Source organism: Papilio polytes, unplaced genomic scaffold (assembly GCF_000836215.1).
Source record: "Papilio polytes unplaced genomic scaffold, Ppol_1.0 DF822400.1, whole genome shotgun sequence".
Classification (NCBI taxonomy): Eukaryota; Metazoa; Arthropoda; class Insecta; order Lepidoptera; family Papilionidae; genus Papilio; species Papilio polytes.
In genome coordinates, this window is record NW_013526804.1 from 1,249,225 (window position 1) to 1,263,399 (window position 14,175).

The 14,175-nt window shown below is 34.2% G+C and overlaps 3 protein-coding genes across 3 annotated transcripts in view; all 3 read left to right on the forward strand.

Annotated features, from left to right (window-relative positions):
- LOC106106103 overlaps positions 1-2,712 on the forward strand; it is a 7,992-nt gene extending 5,280 nt beyond the window's left edge. The window contains exons 7-10 of the mRNA XM_013286632.1: positions 602-754; positions 1,703-1,875; positions 2,313-2,396; positions 2,625-2,712. Of these exons, the coding sequence (XP_013142086.1) occupies positions 602-754; positions 1,703-1,875; positions 2,313-2,396; positions 2,625-2,712 (498 nt within the window). The remainder of the gene's footprint in view (positions 1-601; positions 755-1,702; positions 1,876-2,312; positions 2,397-2,624) is intronic.
- A 1,033-nt stretch (positions 2,713-3,745) lies between these two features.
- LOC106106104 lies at positions 3,746-8,523 on the forward strand. The gene is made up of 9 exons (XM_013286633.1): positions 3,746-3,761; positions 3,827-3,972; positions 4,460-4,611; positions 4,829-4,911; positions 5,154-5,371; positions 5,966-6,136; positions 6,700-6,849; positions 7,707-7,879; positions 8,433-8,523. The coding sequence occupies exons 1-9, from the start codon at positions 3,746-3,748 to the stop codon at positions 8,521-8,523; spliced, it is 1,200 nt and encodes a 399-aa protein (XP_013142087.1).
- A 416-nt stretch (positions 8,524-8,939) lies between these two features.
- The window catches only part of LOC106106105, an 8,498-nt gene continuing 3,262 nt past the window's right edge, over positions 8,940-14,175 (forward strand). Inside the window, exons 1-9 of the mRNA XM_013286634.1 lie at positions 8,940-8,949; positions 10,150-10,268; positions 10,764-10,915; positions 11,448-11,530; positions 11,613-11,830; positions 11,939-12,106; positions 12,558-12,749; positions 13,401-13,573; positions 13,802-13,879. Of these exons, the coding sequence (XP_013142088.1) occupies positions 8,940-8,949; positions 10,150-10,268; positions 10,764-10,915; positions 11,448-11,530; positions 11,613-11,830; positions 11,939-12,106; positions 12,558-12,749; positions 13,401-13,573; positions 13,802-13,879 (1,193 nt within the window). The remainder of the gene's footprint in view (positions 8,950-10,149; positions 10,269-10,763; positions 10,916-11,447; positions 11,531-11,612; positions 11,831-11,938; positions 12,107-12,557; positions 12,750-13,400; positions 13,574-13,801; positions 13,880-14,175) is intronic.

The window sequence follows — 14,175 nt, forward strand, 5'->3', positions numbered from 1 at the left end:
CTCGTTTGTATTTTGTGTTCAAGTGTATTTAATATGTTGCAATGTGTTTTTGAGCTGATTAAATGTTTATTATTATTATTATTATTATTATTATTATTATTATTACCTATGTAAACGTGGCCATCAAAGAATAACAAATCTATACTGTTATAAAGAGGAAAGATTTGTATTTTATATGTATTGAAATAACTCATTAACTACTGGGGAGATTTTAAAAATTCTTCCATCATTAAAAAAGCTACCGCTGAGTATCATAAGCTATTTTTTTTACTATTTCTTTTATTTCACGTAGACGAAGTCGCGAGCAACAACTAGTAAATTGCAGAACTGTCATTCGAAAATGTATTTATTATCAGCTTTTGTATGCGACTACATCCGCGTGGAATTAAAAAAAAACACAAGTATGTAGCCTATGTGTTCTTCTAGACTTTGTTTTACAACTAAGCCGAAATCAAGATCCGTCCAGGAGTTTAGACTACAATTCTAACAAACATCCATGCGTCTAAACTTTGGCGTTTATAATATTAGTAAGATTTTAAATTATCAGTAGCAGCAACTCATTTTCTTTAATGTTTTTTAACATGCTCGTCTATAATTTCAGAATAAAGTAAAATGCAAGGAACTGGTGGACTCGCAGGAAGACTACGGCATCAGAAGATCAGACCAGCAAGCAGAAGGCGATGTTCACAACGCGGCGCACTCCGACCCTACAGGACACAGGAGGGCTAAGTTATCTACAGGAGGGTTCTGTGAGGTAATTAACTGCCGTACGAGATAAACATACTGAAGGTGAAATCTTACTTTAAACCGGACTAAGGGACTAAATTAAACCAAAATAGAAATTGTACTTACAATTGGCTTGTTTAATATAAAACAGTAGCTGCTGTTTGCGACTACTCCCAGCCTATGTTACTCAGTGAGAACGTAGCTTTCTAATGGTGAAGAATTTTCGAAATTTGCCCAGTAGTTTTTGAGTTAAAGTCGGGTGAGTTTAAGTTACGGCATCTTACTTCCTTGATGTCGGCAGCTTGTAACTTATGGTTCTTTTCCCACATTAGAGTTTTTATCCAATTGATTTACTCCTTAAGTTTAATAGCGTGATAATATGTAGCCTAAAACGTGACGTAAGTTTTTATTAAAGAATAAATTATGAAAATACGTAGCCTAAAGCGTGACGTAAGTGTAGGGCTTTTTATTAAAGAAAGAATTATTCAAAAATATGATGTTATTGCAGACATCTTACGCCACAAAGTAGTGTGTGTTTACTCTTTATTATATTTACTAGCTGTTCCCGTGCGGCTTCATCCGCATGAAATTATGAAAAAATTATTTTATTGTTTACATTTGTCAAATTATCAATAGCATATGTCAAAATGACATGACATGACAAACCTTGGCAATCTTACTTTTTTGATGTTGGCAGCTACTTATGGTCTCTTTCCCACATTAGGTAAATATTTTGGATACAAATATGGATATTTGTATCCAAAATATTTACCGCCTAAGTTTAATAGCGTGAAAGCCAAAAGTGTGCCTAAAGTGTAGGGCCTTTTAAAAAAAAAAGAATTATTTAACAATATGCTGTAATTGCTGACATCTTAGGCAACAAAGAAGTGTGTGTTTACGCTTTATTATATTGCTATATATATATATAGTAAATATAGTTAGATCTGTTTCGTAAGTTTTTCTATGTCTATGTTAGAACGACCATGGAGGGCCGCTGGTGGTGGGCCACGGCAACAGCGCGACAGTGATCGGCATCATCTCCGCCTGTCTCACTACCAACCTCACCCGCAAGTGCTATGGCCCCTTCCTCTACACCAGCGTCTTTAACAACCACCTCATGATTACTTGCGCAGTCGACAAGGAAGTCTCGTAAGTATTATATTGTACACTATCGTGCAAATTTACTGGGTACAAATGTCCCTTGCTTTTGATTTCATCGCAATTATTTTGATCATTTTTTTTGGTTGTTAGATGGAGATTTTAGACAAAAAAATATTAATAATTAAATAAAAAACTTAAGCCCCTGTCCCACCAAATTGTAAATTGTCTGATAGGAATCTAACGTGTAAAATGGTGGAAATATAGGGTTATTCCCTTATCTGACAGACATACTATTTTGAAGCTATCTGAGCCTCTATCAGACAGTGGTGGGACAGGGCCTAAGTAACCATGTGAGGTTTAAAATATTTCACGAATTTTCTAGTTTGATATGACTGACAATTAGGGTCTAGGGTAATGGTATCCGCGAATTTATGTTTTTATTATAAAAATGTATTGAAGTGTAATAATAGTATTTTTATATTCAGCCCTGTTTGTCGGAGTTACGTATTCAGAGCCACAAACACGAAAATGATCGAAACGACGTATTCGTGGATTGGACATCCTGATGGGTGTGTATCATTAAAAAATAGATTGTATTAACACTTATATGAAGTATACTTTAAAGTAAAATAAATAATAAAATACTAAAATAAATCCTAAAAGGAAGATCATAAAGTTTTGTTTTAACATTTTTTTATAATACAGATTTTATATTCTAAAAAGTGTACTACTTAATTTTTACTTTGAGTGTACTATATCTGTTAAATGTCAATTTTTATATTTTTTAATTATTTCAGGCCTGCAAAATCTGAGCTTGTGCCGAAATATAGAAGAGACACAAACGAAAGCACAGAAAATCTTAGTGATAAAGAGTTTCTTAATTAAAAATATATATTACATAAAAATGTCCGTTTAATTCATTTTTATAGTAACTTACTCGTAAGTATAACTCTGAACAGTAAAACGAAATAAAATGTAGATGTAGTTTGAAGTCTTTCGCTGTTTTGACGAAATCCTCAGGCTTGCTAGTTTGTCACACTAAAATAATCTATAAAGGTTTAGATTAAGTAACTTATGTTGCGTTAACGCAAAGAAAATTACAAATAAAATCAATTCACAATGTAATTGAATAAGGTTAATTACCTTATTCAATTACATATTTCGTAATACGTTATAGTGTACTCATTGTGATTGAATATTGAGTGTTCCTATTACTGCAACACCTACAAAAAATGCCGTCTCTTTTTTTAACAGAAGTATGAGAGGGCCAAAGTACTTCAGAGGAGCCTCCTAAATGTGATTTTTGACCGACTTCCCAGAAGAAGGAGGTGCTCAAGTCGTCTGTGTTTTTTTATGTGTGTTACGGCATAACTCCGCCGCTAGTGGACCAATTTTGATAATTCCTTTTTTATCTGAAAGGTAATGCTTGCAGGAGGGTCCCATTTTTTTGCTTGATTTTTGGAGTCAAAGAGTACGACGTAGTTGAATAGTTTAGTTCAAAATCGCACGACGTAATTTAGGGTCATTTTTGCTTTCTTTGCTTATTCGTTATCGATTTCATTGTTATACACAAATGTATTGTTTCCATTATTTTAAGGTTGTGTTTAAATCACTTTACTATTAGAATTACTAATAATTTAACCGTGAAATTGAGTTATTTTATTGTTTTAATTAGAATAGCACGTGGGACAAATTCCATAATGAAATGTTTATTTTTTATAATGTCAAGTGACTTGTTTTTTTACATAATTTATATTTTATTAGGTAAGTATACTATTGTTTTTTTTTATCATAGAGTAAAGGATTGTTAACACGTAATTCCAGAACGGTTGTATGAATCTAGGAAATTCAGTATAGGTGTAGAATATGGAAGAACAGAAGCATAGGCTTACTAAATGAGTTTTTTTCTTAATTTCGTATGAACGGAGTCACAGGTAACAGCTAGTCTTAATATTTTCCATTTAAACTGTGAAGAGGGATAATTAAATTTTGTTTTCAGGTTCGAAATTAATTGAGGGTACAACAAAAACTATTAAAATAAAGGAACTATTGAAGAACACAGGCAGAATTGATTTATTAGAACATTTAAATACGACTAGAAGAATTCTAGACGGAAGGGAAGTGCGGGAGAATAGGCCGTATATGGTATTTCTTTTATACTATTTTTTTTAAATATAAAGTATCGACGTAGATAGACTTCAGATTTTTATCTACGTATTTCTATCTACGTCTATACTATGTCTATATAAATATAGACATGAGCCTTTATTAAAAATGTGAAGTCCATCTACGTCTATACTAATGTTATAAAGATTTGTATTTTTAATGTATTGAAATAACTCAAAAACTACTGGACCGATTTTAAAAATTCTTGCACCATTAAAAAGCTCAATCACTGAGTATCGTAGGCTATGTTTTTACTATTTTTGTCGTTTACCGCGGGCGAACTCCCGAGCAACAGCTAGTCTATACTATTATAAAGAGGAACAATTTGTACTTTTGTATGTATTGAAATAACTCAAAAATCTCTGCAGCGATTTCAAAATGTCTTTTACCATTAAAATGCTACGTTATTAGTGAGTAAATCTATAAAGTTATATATAAAAATGTAAGTTAAATATCTTTGTTCTAGGTGTATCTCAAGCTTCCGAAGAAATATCCGAAGCAGGGAGACTACCGTCGCTGGCTGTGCGGCGGTGTGATCATACACGAACAGTATATCCTGACCTCTGCAGCCTGCATTGAGGATGTCAAGCATTTCTATGTCGTCTCTGGAACGTTTACGTGAGGATAAACCAGTTTATATTGAACCATACCTAAGGTCCTATTATTTGGTCTCCTCTGAGAGTTTTGCTGATCGAAGCAAGTTGCGATTCGATCTGGAAATCGATCAATACATCATGTTTTTCGATATATTTTGATTTCTCCTTAGTCTCTCTCTCATAGTTAAATATATAATAGACTTTATTGTTATAGTAATTAGGTGTATTTTCCGTTACAGCTTTTATGAAGGTGAAGAGGAGTACACCAATGCGTGTTTCAAAAACGGTGCGAAAAGAGCAGTATGGAAATGCATACCTAGAAGTAAGAATTAACTAATATTTTCATCCATCAATCCTCCAATTTAACTACAACGCAACATACTCCAACACAACTATAAGAGCGAAGGGATACTCGATTTTTAGTTGTGAATCTAAACAGTTGAAGTACAGCGAAACAATCGACAAACGCACAGCAATTATCCAATAGTTTAGGCAAAGCACCCGCTCTTATCATCTAATTCTAATGAGGTTACTTTTAACTTTCATTTATGTATTTGTTTCTAGATTACATATTCGACGGTCACGAGAACGATAATGTTCGTTGGATGAACAATGACCTGGCAATCGTGAAAGTTGAAGATGAATTTGATTTCGACCGTCGGATGCGTGGTTGTGATTTCATACCCGCACCAATCGCGTATAACAATCGTAGTGAACATTACGAAAGTGCTGGTAACATCGCTTCTGTTGCTGGATGGGGGAGCACAGATAAGTATAGCGATGTATGTAAATTCTATTCTTTTTGTCTCTGTTTTTTCTATGATAATGAAACAAACGGCAATCTTGCTTCGAGAATCGTAACATTAACTTCTTGTTAACGTAAAATAAATTATGCAATATTTTTATTTTGCATCGCATTATCGAGTTTGCATCTAGCCTACAAATTAGTACAATGATTTAAATTAAATTGTCTTCAACTCTATCTTTCATTTTTAAGAGTAGTCAATACTTTAATTTCTCTGTTTATTTGGATTAAATCTTGTATTTGAAATTAGATTCACGTTCCGTTGCTTGATTGAAATTATAATGTGTGAATTTATAAAAAAAAGGAAGTAGCCTGTGTTGTTCCAGACTATCCTCTACATCTATGCAGAATTTCATCGAAATCCGTTCAGCTGTTTAGGCTACTAACTCAAACAAACAACCATCCATCTACACTCTCGTTTTATAATATCAGTAAGATAACCGTTGAAATTGTTTTCAATGCTTTTAAACACACATGCAAAAGAATAGTAGTTACTCTATATGTATTTTAAACAGTATTGTTTCGTTCAAATAAGACAATACGTGCCTCACAATACTAATTTTAATAACAGTGGATAAACGCTCGAAGCGGCAGTACCAAACAAGCGCTGTTGGAAACCAATGTGATCTTGATATCCAAAGCTGTCTGCAAGAGTCGCTGGGGCCCGCGCTATCACAACATCATTGAGAACTACATGATTTGTACGCAGGATATTACCGCACAGCTCAGCGAAATGTGTGACGTATGTATCATTTTAATATAAGTTTGTTACCTCTGTGTTAGACTAACCTGTGACAATTTTACGTAAGAGCACGCCTTTGAATAAACTATCGCAAAACAGTTATATGGAGGTGCGCCCAATATTTAGTTGTGCAACTAATCAGTTGTATTGGCTGCGAAACAATCGACCGAAAATAAACTATTTAACTACGTCGTAGTCTTAGACTCCAAAAATAAAACAAAAAAATGGGACCCACCTGCAAGCATTACCTTTCGGATAAAAAAAATTTATCAAAATCAGTCCCCTAGTGGCGGAGTTATGCCGTAAGATACATAAAAAAAATAAAAAAAAATCGACGAATTGAGTACCTCCTTCTTTTGGGAAGTCGGTCAAAAATTAAAGGCGTACTTACAAAGTTTTGGTTTCAATATTGAAGGTGAATTACATTTTGATGTTCTTTTATTATCTTCAAAATATTTAATTTACTTTCTTTTTTAACGCTTTGGAATAATAAATAAAAATTACAAATCTAGTTAAAATATTACAGTCACGTTTTCTCATAAAATTTTCATATTAATTTTCAGGATAAATACGTTGATTGCACTGATATTATGTACTCTGGGGAATATGGCGGCAAACGTAGAGACATGGCAAGTGAGAGCTTGGTACATTCAGCATTTCACGATTATAATGGAAGAAAACGGGTAAATTCTTGGAGCGGTGGTTTCTGTGAGGTAATCATACTTCATACTAATATTATAAATGTGAAAGTTTAGATGGATTGATGGATGGATAGATGAATGGATATTTGTTAGATTTTGTAGCCTAAACGGCTGAACGGATCACGATGAAATTTGGTATAGACGTAGAGGATAGTCTGGAAAAACACATAGGCTTTTGTATTTCTTAATTCTACGCGGACGGAGTCGCGGGCGAAAGCTAGTTCTTAATATTGGTAAAAATGTTACTGCCGCACTCAAAGTTAGTAAGATATACAATCTGGTTTAGTTTTAAATCGATAAATCCTATTATGCAATTTCATATTTAGGATTTGCTATCTTTAGAGCGGGCGCACACCTTTGACTAAACTATCGCACAACTGTCGTGCCACTGTCAATTGTTTTGCAGCCAATTCAACTGTTTAGTTGCACAAATAAACATCGAGTAGTGAGCGAACCTCCAAATAAACTCATAGGAATCAAAACCAAACTAAACAGTTGTGCGATAGTTTAGTTATATATGTGCATGCTTTTAAACATTATGATTATCTTGATTTAAATGTAAAATAAAATGTATAGAAAATATTAGTTAGCCGATTTTCTAGTTAAGACCGAAGAAAGTATGGATGGATTGTGTGAAAGAGGATATGCTTAAGAAAGGAGTGGATTCAGATATGACGGCTGATAGAGATGTATGGAAGAGCAGCACATACTGTGTCGACCCTCCGTAAGGGATAAGGGCAAGTGGATGATGATGAGCTGATTTTCTAGTTCTTGTAGACATTCATGACAAATCAGCCACTATAAATATCATCCCAATTGTATTCTTTACTCTCCTCATGAAAAGACTAACGTAGGTCTTTCTTCGTTAGAATGATCACGGTGGACCTCTGGTGTACGGTAGTGGTCACGACACTGTCGTTATCGGCGTCATCTCCGCCTGCCTCGTCAAGGAGGCTACCAACAAATGCTACGGCCCCTTCCTCTACACCAGCGTCTATAAAAACAGGAAACTTATTAACTGCGCCCTCTTCAAGGATCCCAAGTAAATTGGAAAATTTACAAATAGATTGTCGTGACACTTGATCTATCTTTGAACCAAAGACATAAAATATGTAGACAAGGCATTGAACTTTTTCACCGGTGCTTTCTCTGAAAGGTACTATAGTTGTCAAGTTTAGTGCCATCTCGTTTTACAAAATTATCTTTTGTTATAAAATAAAATATGATAGACCGCCACTAATATTATGTGAAAATTTTTTCAAATGAAGTGTCGATGCCTCCTCTATATACTTTTTGAATCTCTACTTTAAACCTTTCAAATAAGCTTAATTAAATTAGAGATGTTTTTTTTAAATTAGCAAATACATTTTGTCAGTAACAATTTAGTTGCCATGAGTTTTTACTTTGATGGATTTATTATTAAGGGCCTGTCCCACCACTGGCTAATAGCTTAAAAATAACGCTACTGTCAGATAAGGGGATTTTTCACGTTGGATTGTTATCAGACAATTTACAATTTAGTGAGACAGGCTCTTAGTATATTATCTTTTTGTAGCTATCATTTGTATGCAAATTGAGATAATTTCCTATTCCAGCGTTAACTGCAAAGTATTCAGAACCGATGACACTTTTATTGAGATTGACTTAAATTGGGAAGATGAAGAATTAGAGCCGAACGAAAGGTAGGATTCTTAAAAATATTATCTATACTATTATAATAAAGCGTAAATACACACTTCTTTGTTGCCTAAGATGTCAGCAATTACAGCATATTTTTGAATAATTCCTTTTTTAATAAAAAGCCCTACACTTAAGTCACGCTTTAGACTATATGTTTTCACGCCATTAAACTTAGGGGGTAAATATTTTGGATAAAAACCCTAATGTGGGAAAGAGACCATAAATTGCTGTCAACATCAAGGAAGCAAGGTTGCCATGGTTTGTCATCGTCATGTCATTTTGACATTTGCTATTAATAATTTGACAAATGTAAACAATAAAATAAAATTTTCATAATTTTATGCGGATGAAGTCGCACGGGAACAGCTATTCTTAAATAAACAATTAAATCATTCGTATTCAAAAACTTCTTATTCTGAGAGATGGATACGAGTAACAATTTCCCCAATTCAGAGTTTGAAAAAAATGTTTTTGACAAAGTAGAGTTGATAACTCTTATATTTTATGTCACATCTAAAACTTTTACTCTACTAAAAGGTGGCACAAAATATATTATTATTGCAATTTAAGTATTTTGTAATATTTTTTTCTTATCAGTTATGAGACAAAGACATTTCCAATGCGGCGGAAAAGTGAAAAAACATCAAGAGAAAGTTATAATAAAAGTCTTACGTAATCGATGGCTGATCATAGCAATAAATTTGTTAAATACTAAGTATGTTTTTGAAATAAAATTGTTCATATTTACGGTTTATATTATTTAAAAGAAACTGTGCCTTGATTCCTTAAAACCGGCTATGGATAGTTGCTAAATGTTTTAAAATACTTAGGGACTGTCCCAACATCGGCTGATAGAGGCTCAGATAGCTTAAAAATGAAATCACTATCAGATAAGCGACAAAATCCGATATTTCCAACACATGGATTGTTATTAAACAATTTACAATTTGGTGGAACAGCCCTTTAGTATAACTGGCACGTAAAAAAATATTTGTCTTTAATGATAGAGGAAAGAAATAAAAATTTTCTACCTATTTGTTTAGATAATATACGTATCGTATTGTAAAAATATACTTTTGTAAAAACATTATTTTTATAATTGTTGAATGTCCTACTATCCTTTTCACGTGTATGTTAAGTCCAAATGCCAATTACAGACTCAATTTAGTACCTCTATTGACGTGGAAGGCAATAGTAATAGTAATATTTACCTAAACTATAAAAAATTCTAACCAGTTAATTACCAATCAAGTCGTAATCTTACATAAAATCGTTAAAAGCTACTGCCTAAAAGATAATAAGCTAACTTTCGGACTGACAGTTAAATTTCTGTTGTTAATTTATTTTTAAGAGACATCCTACTAAGGAAGACTTTTCCACTCTGAGTGCGACAGCAAAACTAATAAAAAGTCACGCGTTAGTTAAGTCAGGTTCATGGCGAAAAATTACCAATTATTATTTGATTTCTAATCAGATTTGTTAATAAAAACATCGTGAATGTAGGAAAAAGAAAAATGATTTTTTATATTTTAAATTCTTTTATTGTTTTAATATTAGGTAAAGAACATAATTATCTATATTAAATTTAATAAATGTATGTTAAAAATTAATAATTAAATTTATTTCTTTCAGTTGTAAGTGTTGAATGTATAGAAACGGCAACGAAATTACCAGAAAAAGTAGAACATATTTTAAATAACACACGACGAATTATTCAAGGGACAGAAGTTACAGATGGAAAGCCTTATATGGTTAGTTTATAACTTATTCATTAATATAATACTTAGATAGAAACATATACTGAAGACAGGAAAGATATGACTACAATGAAATGCAAGAACTCATAATTCAGTAACTTTTAAAGATGAGTATCATAGAATACATTTTCTTTAAGGAATGCTATCATACCTACATAGTAGTGGATAACTTCTTTTTATTTAAAAAAAACAAATTTAAGCAGGTTATAGATTATTTTAGCACCATGTTTAGATCTTTCAAAGCATGATAAGACTAGTGTTGACAGATAAGAGTGCTGGTACACTTTTGACTAAAAAAACGCACATCTGCTGTGCGATTGTCGATTGTTTCGCAGCCCACTCAACTGTTTAGTTGCACAACTAAAAATCGAGTAGTGTGCGCACCTCCATATAAGGTCGTAGGAATCAAAGCGCGACTAAACAGTTGTGCGATAGTTCAGTTTCAGATGTGCGCAAGCTCTTACTAATTAATACGTTCTATAACTTTAGGTATATCTAAAGATGCCTCGAAGCAACAAGAAACTAGCAAACTATCGTAATTGGCTGTGCGGTGGCGTTATACTCCATGAGGAATATATCCTGACATCAGCTGCGTGTATTCAAGACGCCCAACACTTTTACGTTGTATCAGGAACGTATAGGTAACTGAAAAACGAAATATATTGTTGCTGTTGCTAGCAACTTCATCTGTGTAAAATTAAAAAAAAAAATAAAAAAAATAGCGTATGATACTAACAGATAAATTGCCTTTCTAACGGTGTAAGAATTTTTAAAATCAACCCAGCAGTTTTTGAGTTATATTAATACATACAAAAACACAAATCTTTCCTCTTTAGAATATTACTAAATAATAATAGTGATAAGTATAAATAAAGCTTGTTGCTGGACACTGGCAAATACAATTATCAAACTCTTTTGTCGGTAGCTCGGAAAGATATAGGTAATCTGTGACCGTTTCAGGCGCGCTTGAAACAGTTGACCTTCCCGAAGACAAATATGCCCGGTTCACACTTGACACGGATAGTTGCAAGAGCCAATCATAAATTGTTTGCATTCACTGGCGCCGTTTAGTTCACACTATGCCAGTTGATTGCCAGACCAGTTATTGAACGCTACTGACCAACTGTACTGACCGAGAGTAGACCGGGCATTTTAGTTGTATACGTTTTTCAGGTACTCGGAAGATGACGATAGATTCAGCAGTTCTTGTATTAAAAATGGTGCTAAAAAGGCAACGTGGAAATGTATACCGAAAAGTAAGCGAAGTATTCAAATATAATAAACCTTCGAGAGTGTGCTAACACGTTTGAATAAACTATATATGTGTTTTGTTCTCAGATTATGTATTCGATGGCCACGAGAACGACAATATTAGATGGATGAATAATGACATAGCGATCGTCAAGATAGAGGAAGGTTTTGACTTTACGAGGCGAGTTCGCGGCTGCGAATTCACGCCGAGACCCATCAGCTTCAACAACCAGAGCCATGCCATGGAGAATCCTGGTCTCTTCGGTCAGATCGCTGGCTGGGGGACAACTTCGAAATACAATGACGTAAGATACTTGTTTTCTATATTTTTTAAACCAGAATCCTTCCTTCCACAAATAGAAACGTTTAAATGTAGTGTAAAATTGATTTTTAATATATTTACTGTTTTACAGTGGGTGAACCGCAGAACTTACAATCAGCAGACACTTCTAGAAGCTAATGTTGAGATAATATCAAAGGCGAGATGCAAGCGCCGTTGGGGCGCGCGTTATCACAACATCATAGAAAACTACATGATATGCACCAAGGATATCGGACAGTCTATGTCTGAGATGTGTAATGTAAGTTTTAGAGCGCGCACATCTTCAACTAAACTATCGCACAACTCTTTAGTCGCGCTTTGATTCTTATGAGCTACGCACATTACGTAGTATTACTAGAAGTACGCACATTACTACATATTTAGTTGTGCAACTAAATAGTTGAATTGGCTGCGAAACAATCGACAATCAGCAATCGCATAACAGTTGTGAGATAGTTTAGTCAAAGGTGTGTGCCCCCTCTTAATAATTTTAAGATGTAAGCACAAGTTATAAAAAAGCTGGAATGGCTGTTATGCTGCTCGGAGAGTAATCTAGTTGTCTCTAGCCTAAATTTCATCCAGATCCGACTCTCTAAGAAAGGGTTCCATGAAGTAGTGTGGGTTCATACCCATTTCTGATTGTATTCATATACAATCAGAAACGTTTCTAATGCTAACATAAGAAAGTGTATTTAATTTCTACTCTTTAGGAAAAGTACGTCGACTGCGAAGACATTGATTATTCAGAGGAAGATATGAGACGTAAAGATATTAATTTAAGAACCGGCAAAGTCCCAGCTAATTTCACAATGCACTCCGCTATGCACAACGAGACTTTAAGCAATGATCCTGTGGACAGGAGAGGTTTTGCGAATGGTAGACTCGAAGGTGGATTTTGTGAGGTAAGACACGATTTTAATAAATATGAATATTTGATAGTCAATCGACGAAATAGTCTTCTTAAAGTCTATTGCTTGTAAATGGCTTTAAATGTATTGGTTAATGATATCAATTTTTATGAATGAAAGAAAACATCGTGATGTAACCTGAAAATGGCGGTGAAATTCAAAGATATGTGTAGAGTCAACAAGTGTGGAAGGGTACATCGCTAGACGTTGACATAGAAAGATATGGATGGATTGCGTAAAAGGTGACATGATCAAAAAGGGAGTGATGACTGAGATGACGTATGATAGAGTTATGTGGAGGACAAAAACCTGCTGCGCCACTACGGGAGTAGGATAAGGAGAAAGATGATGAGATGTGTGAAGTCAACCAACCCGCAGTGTGCCAGCGTGCTAGACGTATAGACATATCGTATTAGTACGTATAGACGTAGCGTATAGACATCCCTCAGTTAGGGCAGACTTCAAGCCCCTCAGTGGGGATGTATAGTAACCTGATGATGTTTTCTATGAAGATTAAATTTCAATATGTTGTATACATGTGTACATGTATACATGTTGTACCATATCTTTTTGGTAATACTTTAAATAGCTTATTTTGTATAAAATAATGCAAATGTCATTATTGACTAATTTAAAATTTTCCAGAACGATCACGGCGGTCCCTTGGTCTACGGCACAGGTTCTAACGCTATTGTTATCGGCGTCATCTCCGCCTGCCTTGTCAAGGAGAACTCGAACAAATGCTATGGCCCCTTCCTTTACACGAGCGTCTTTAAGAACAGGCAGTTCATATCTTGCGCCATCTATAAGGAAATCGAGTAAGTTCATATTAATATGGTAAAAACCACCTTCTTTTTGTTTGACAAAACAACTATTATGATCTTTGAGACTAGTATTTTCTTAGTTTTTTACATTATTGAGTTACAGATCTTAAACCTATATTATTGTTATTTTTTACTCTCTTCCATCTATCCACCTATGAGATTATTAGTATTTAAGTTTTTCTTCTATAATATGTAAAATAACAATATATATTTCGTTCACAGTCAGAAATGCAGACGTCAGTTCAGGTCTGGAGTGACGCACGAAGAGCAATATTTCTCATGGAAAGATCATCCTGATGGGTAAATTTTGTACCTATTATTATCGTGCGATTGTCGATTGTTTTGCCAATTTAACTGTTTAGTTGCACTTCTAAAAATCGAGTAATGCCCGCACCTCCAAGGTCATAGGAGTCAAAGCGAGACATAGGGCTTGTCCCACCACTGATTGTTAGAGGCTTAGATAGCTTAAAAATGACGTCACTGTTAGATAAGGTAACAAATTCCGAGATTTCCAACACATCAACAGTGGTAGAGCCCGCTTTAACATCTTCGCACGAATGGGCCGGCTCGCCCGGTGCAATACCACGACCACACAG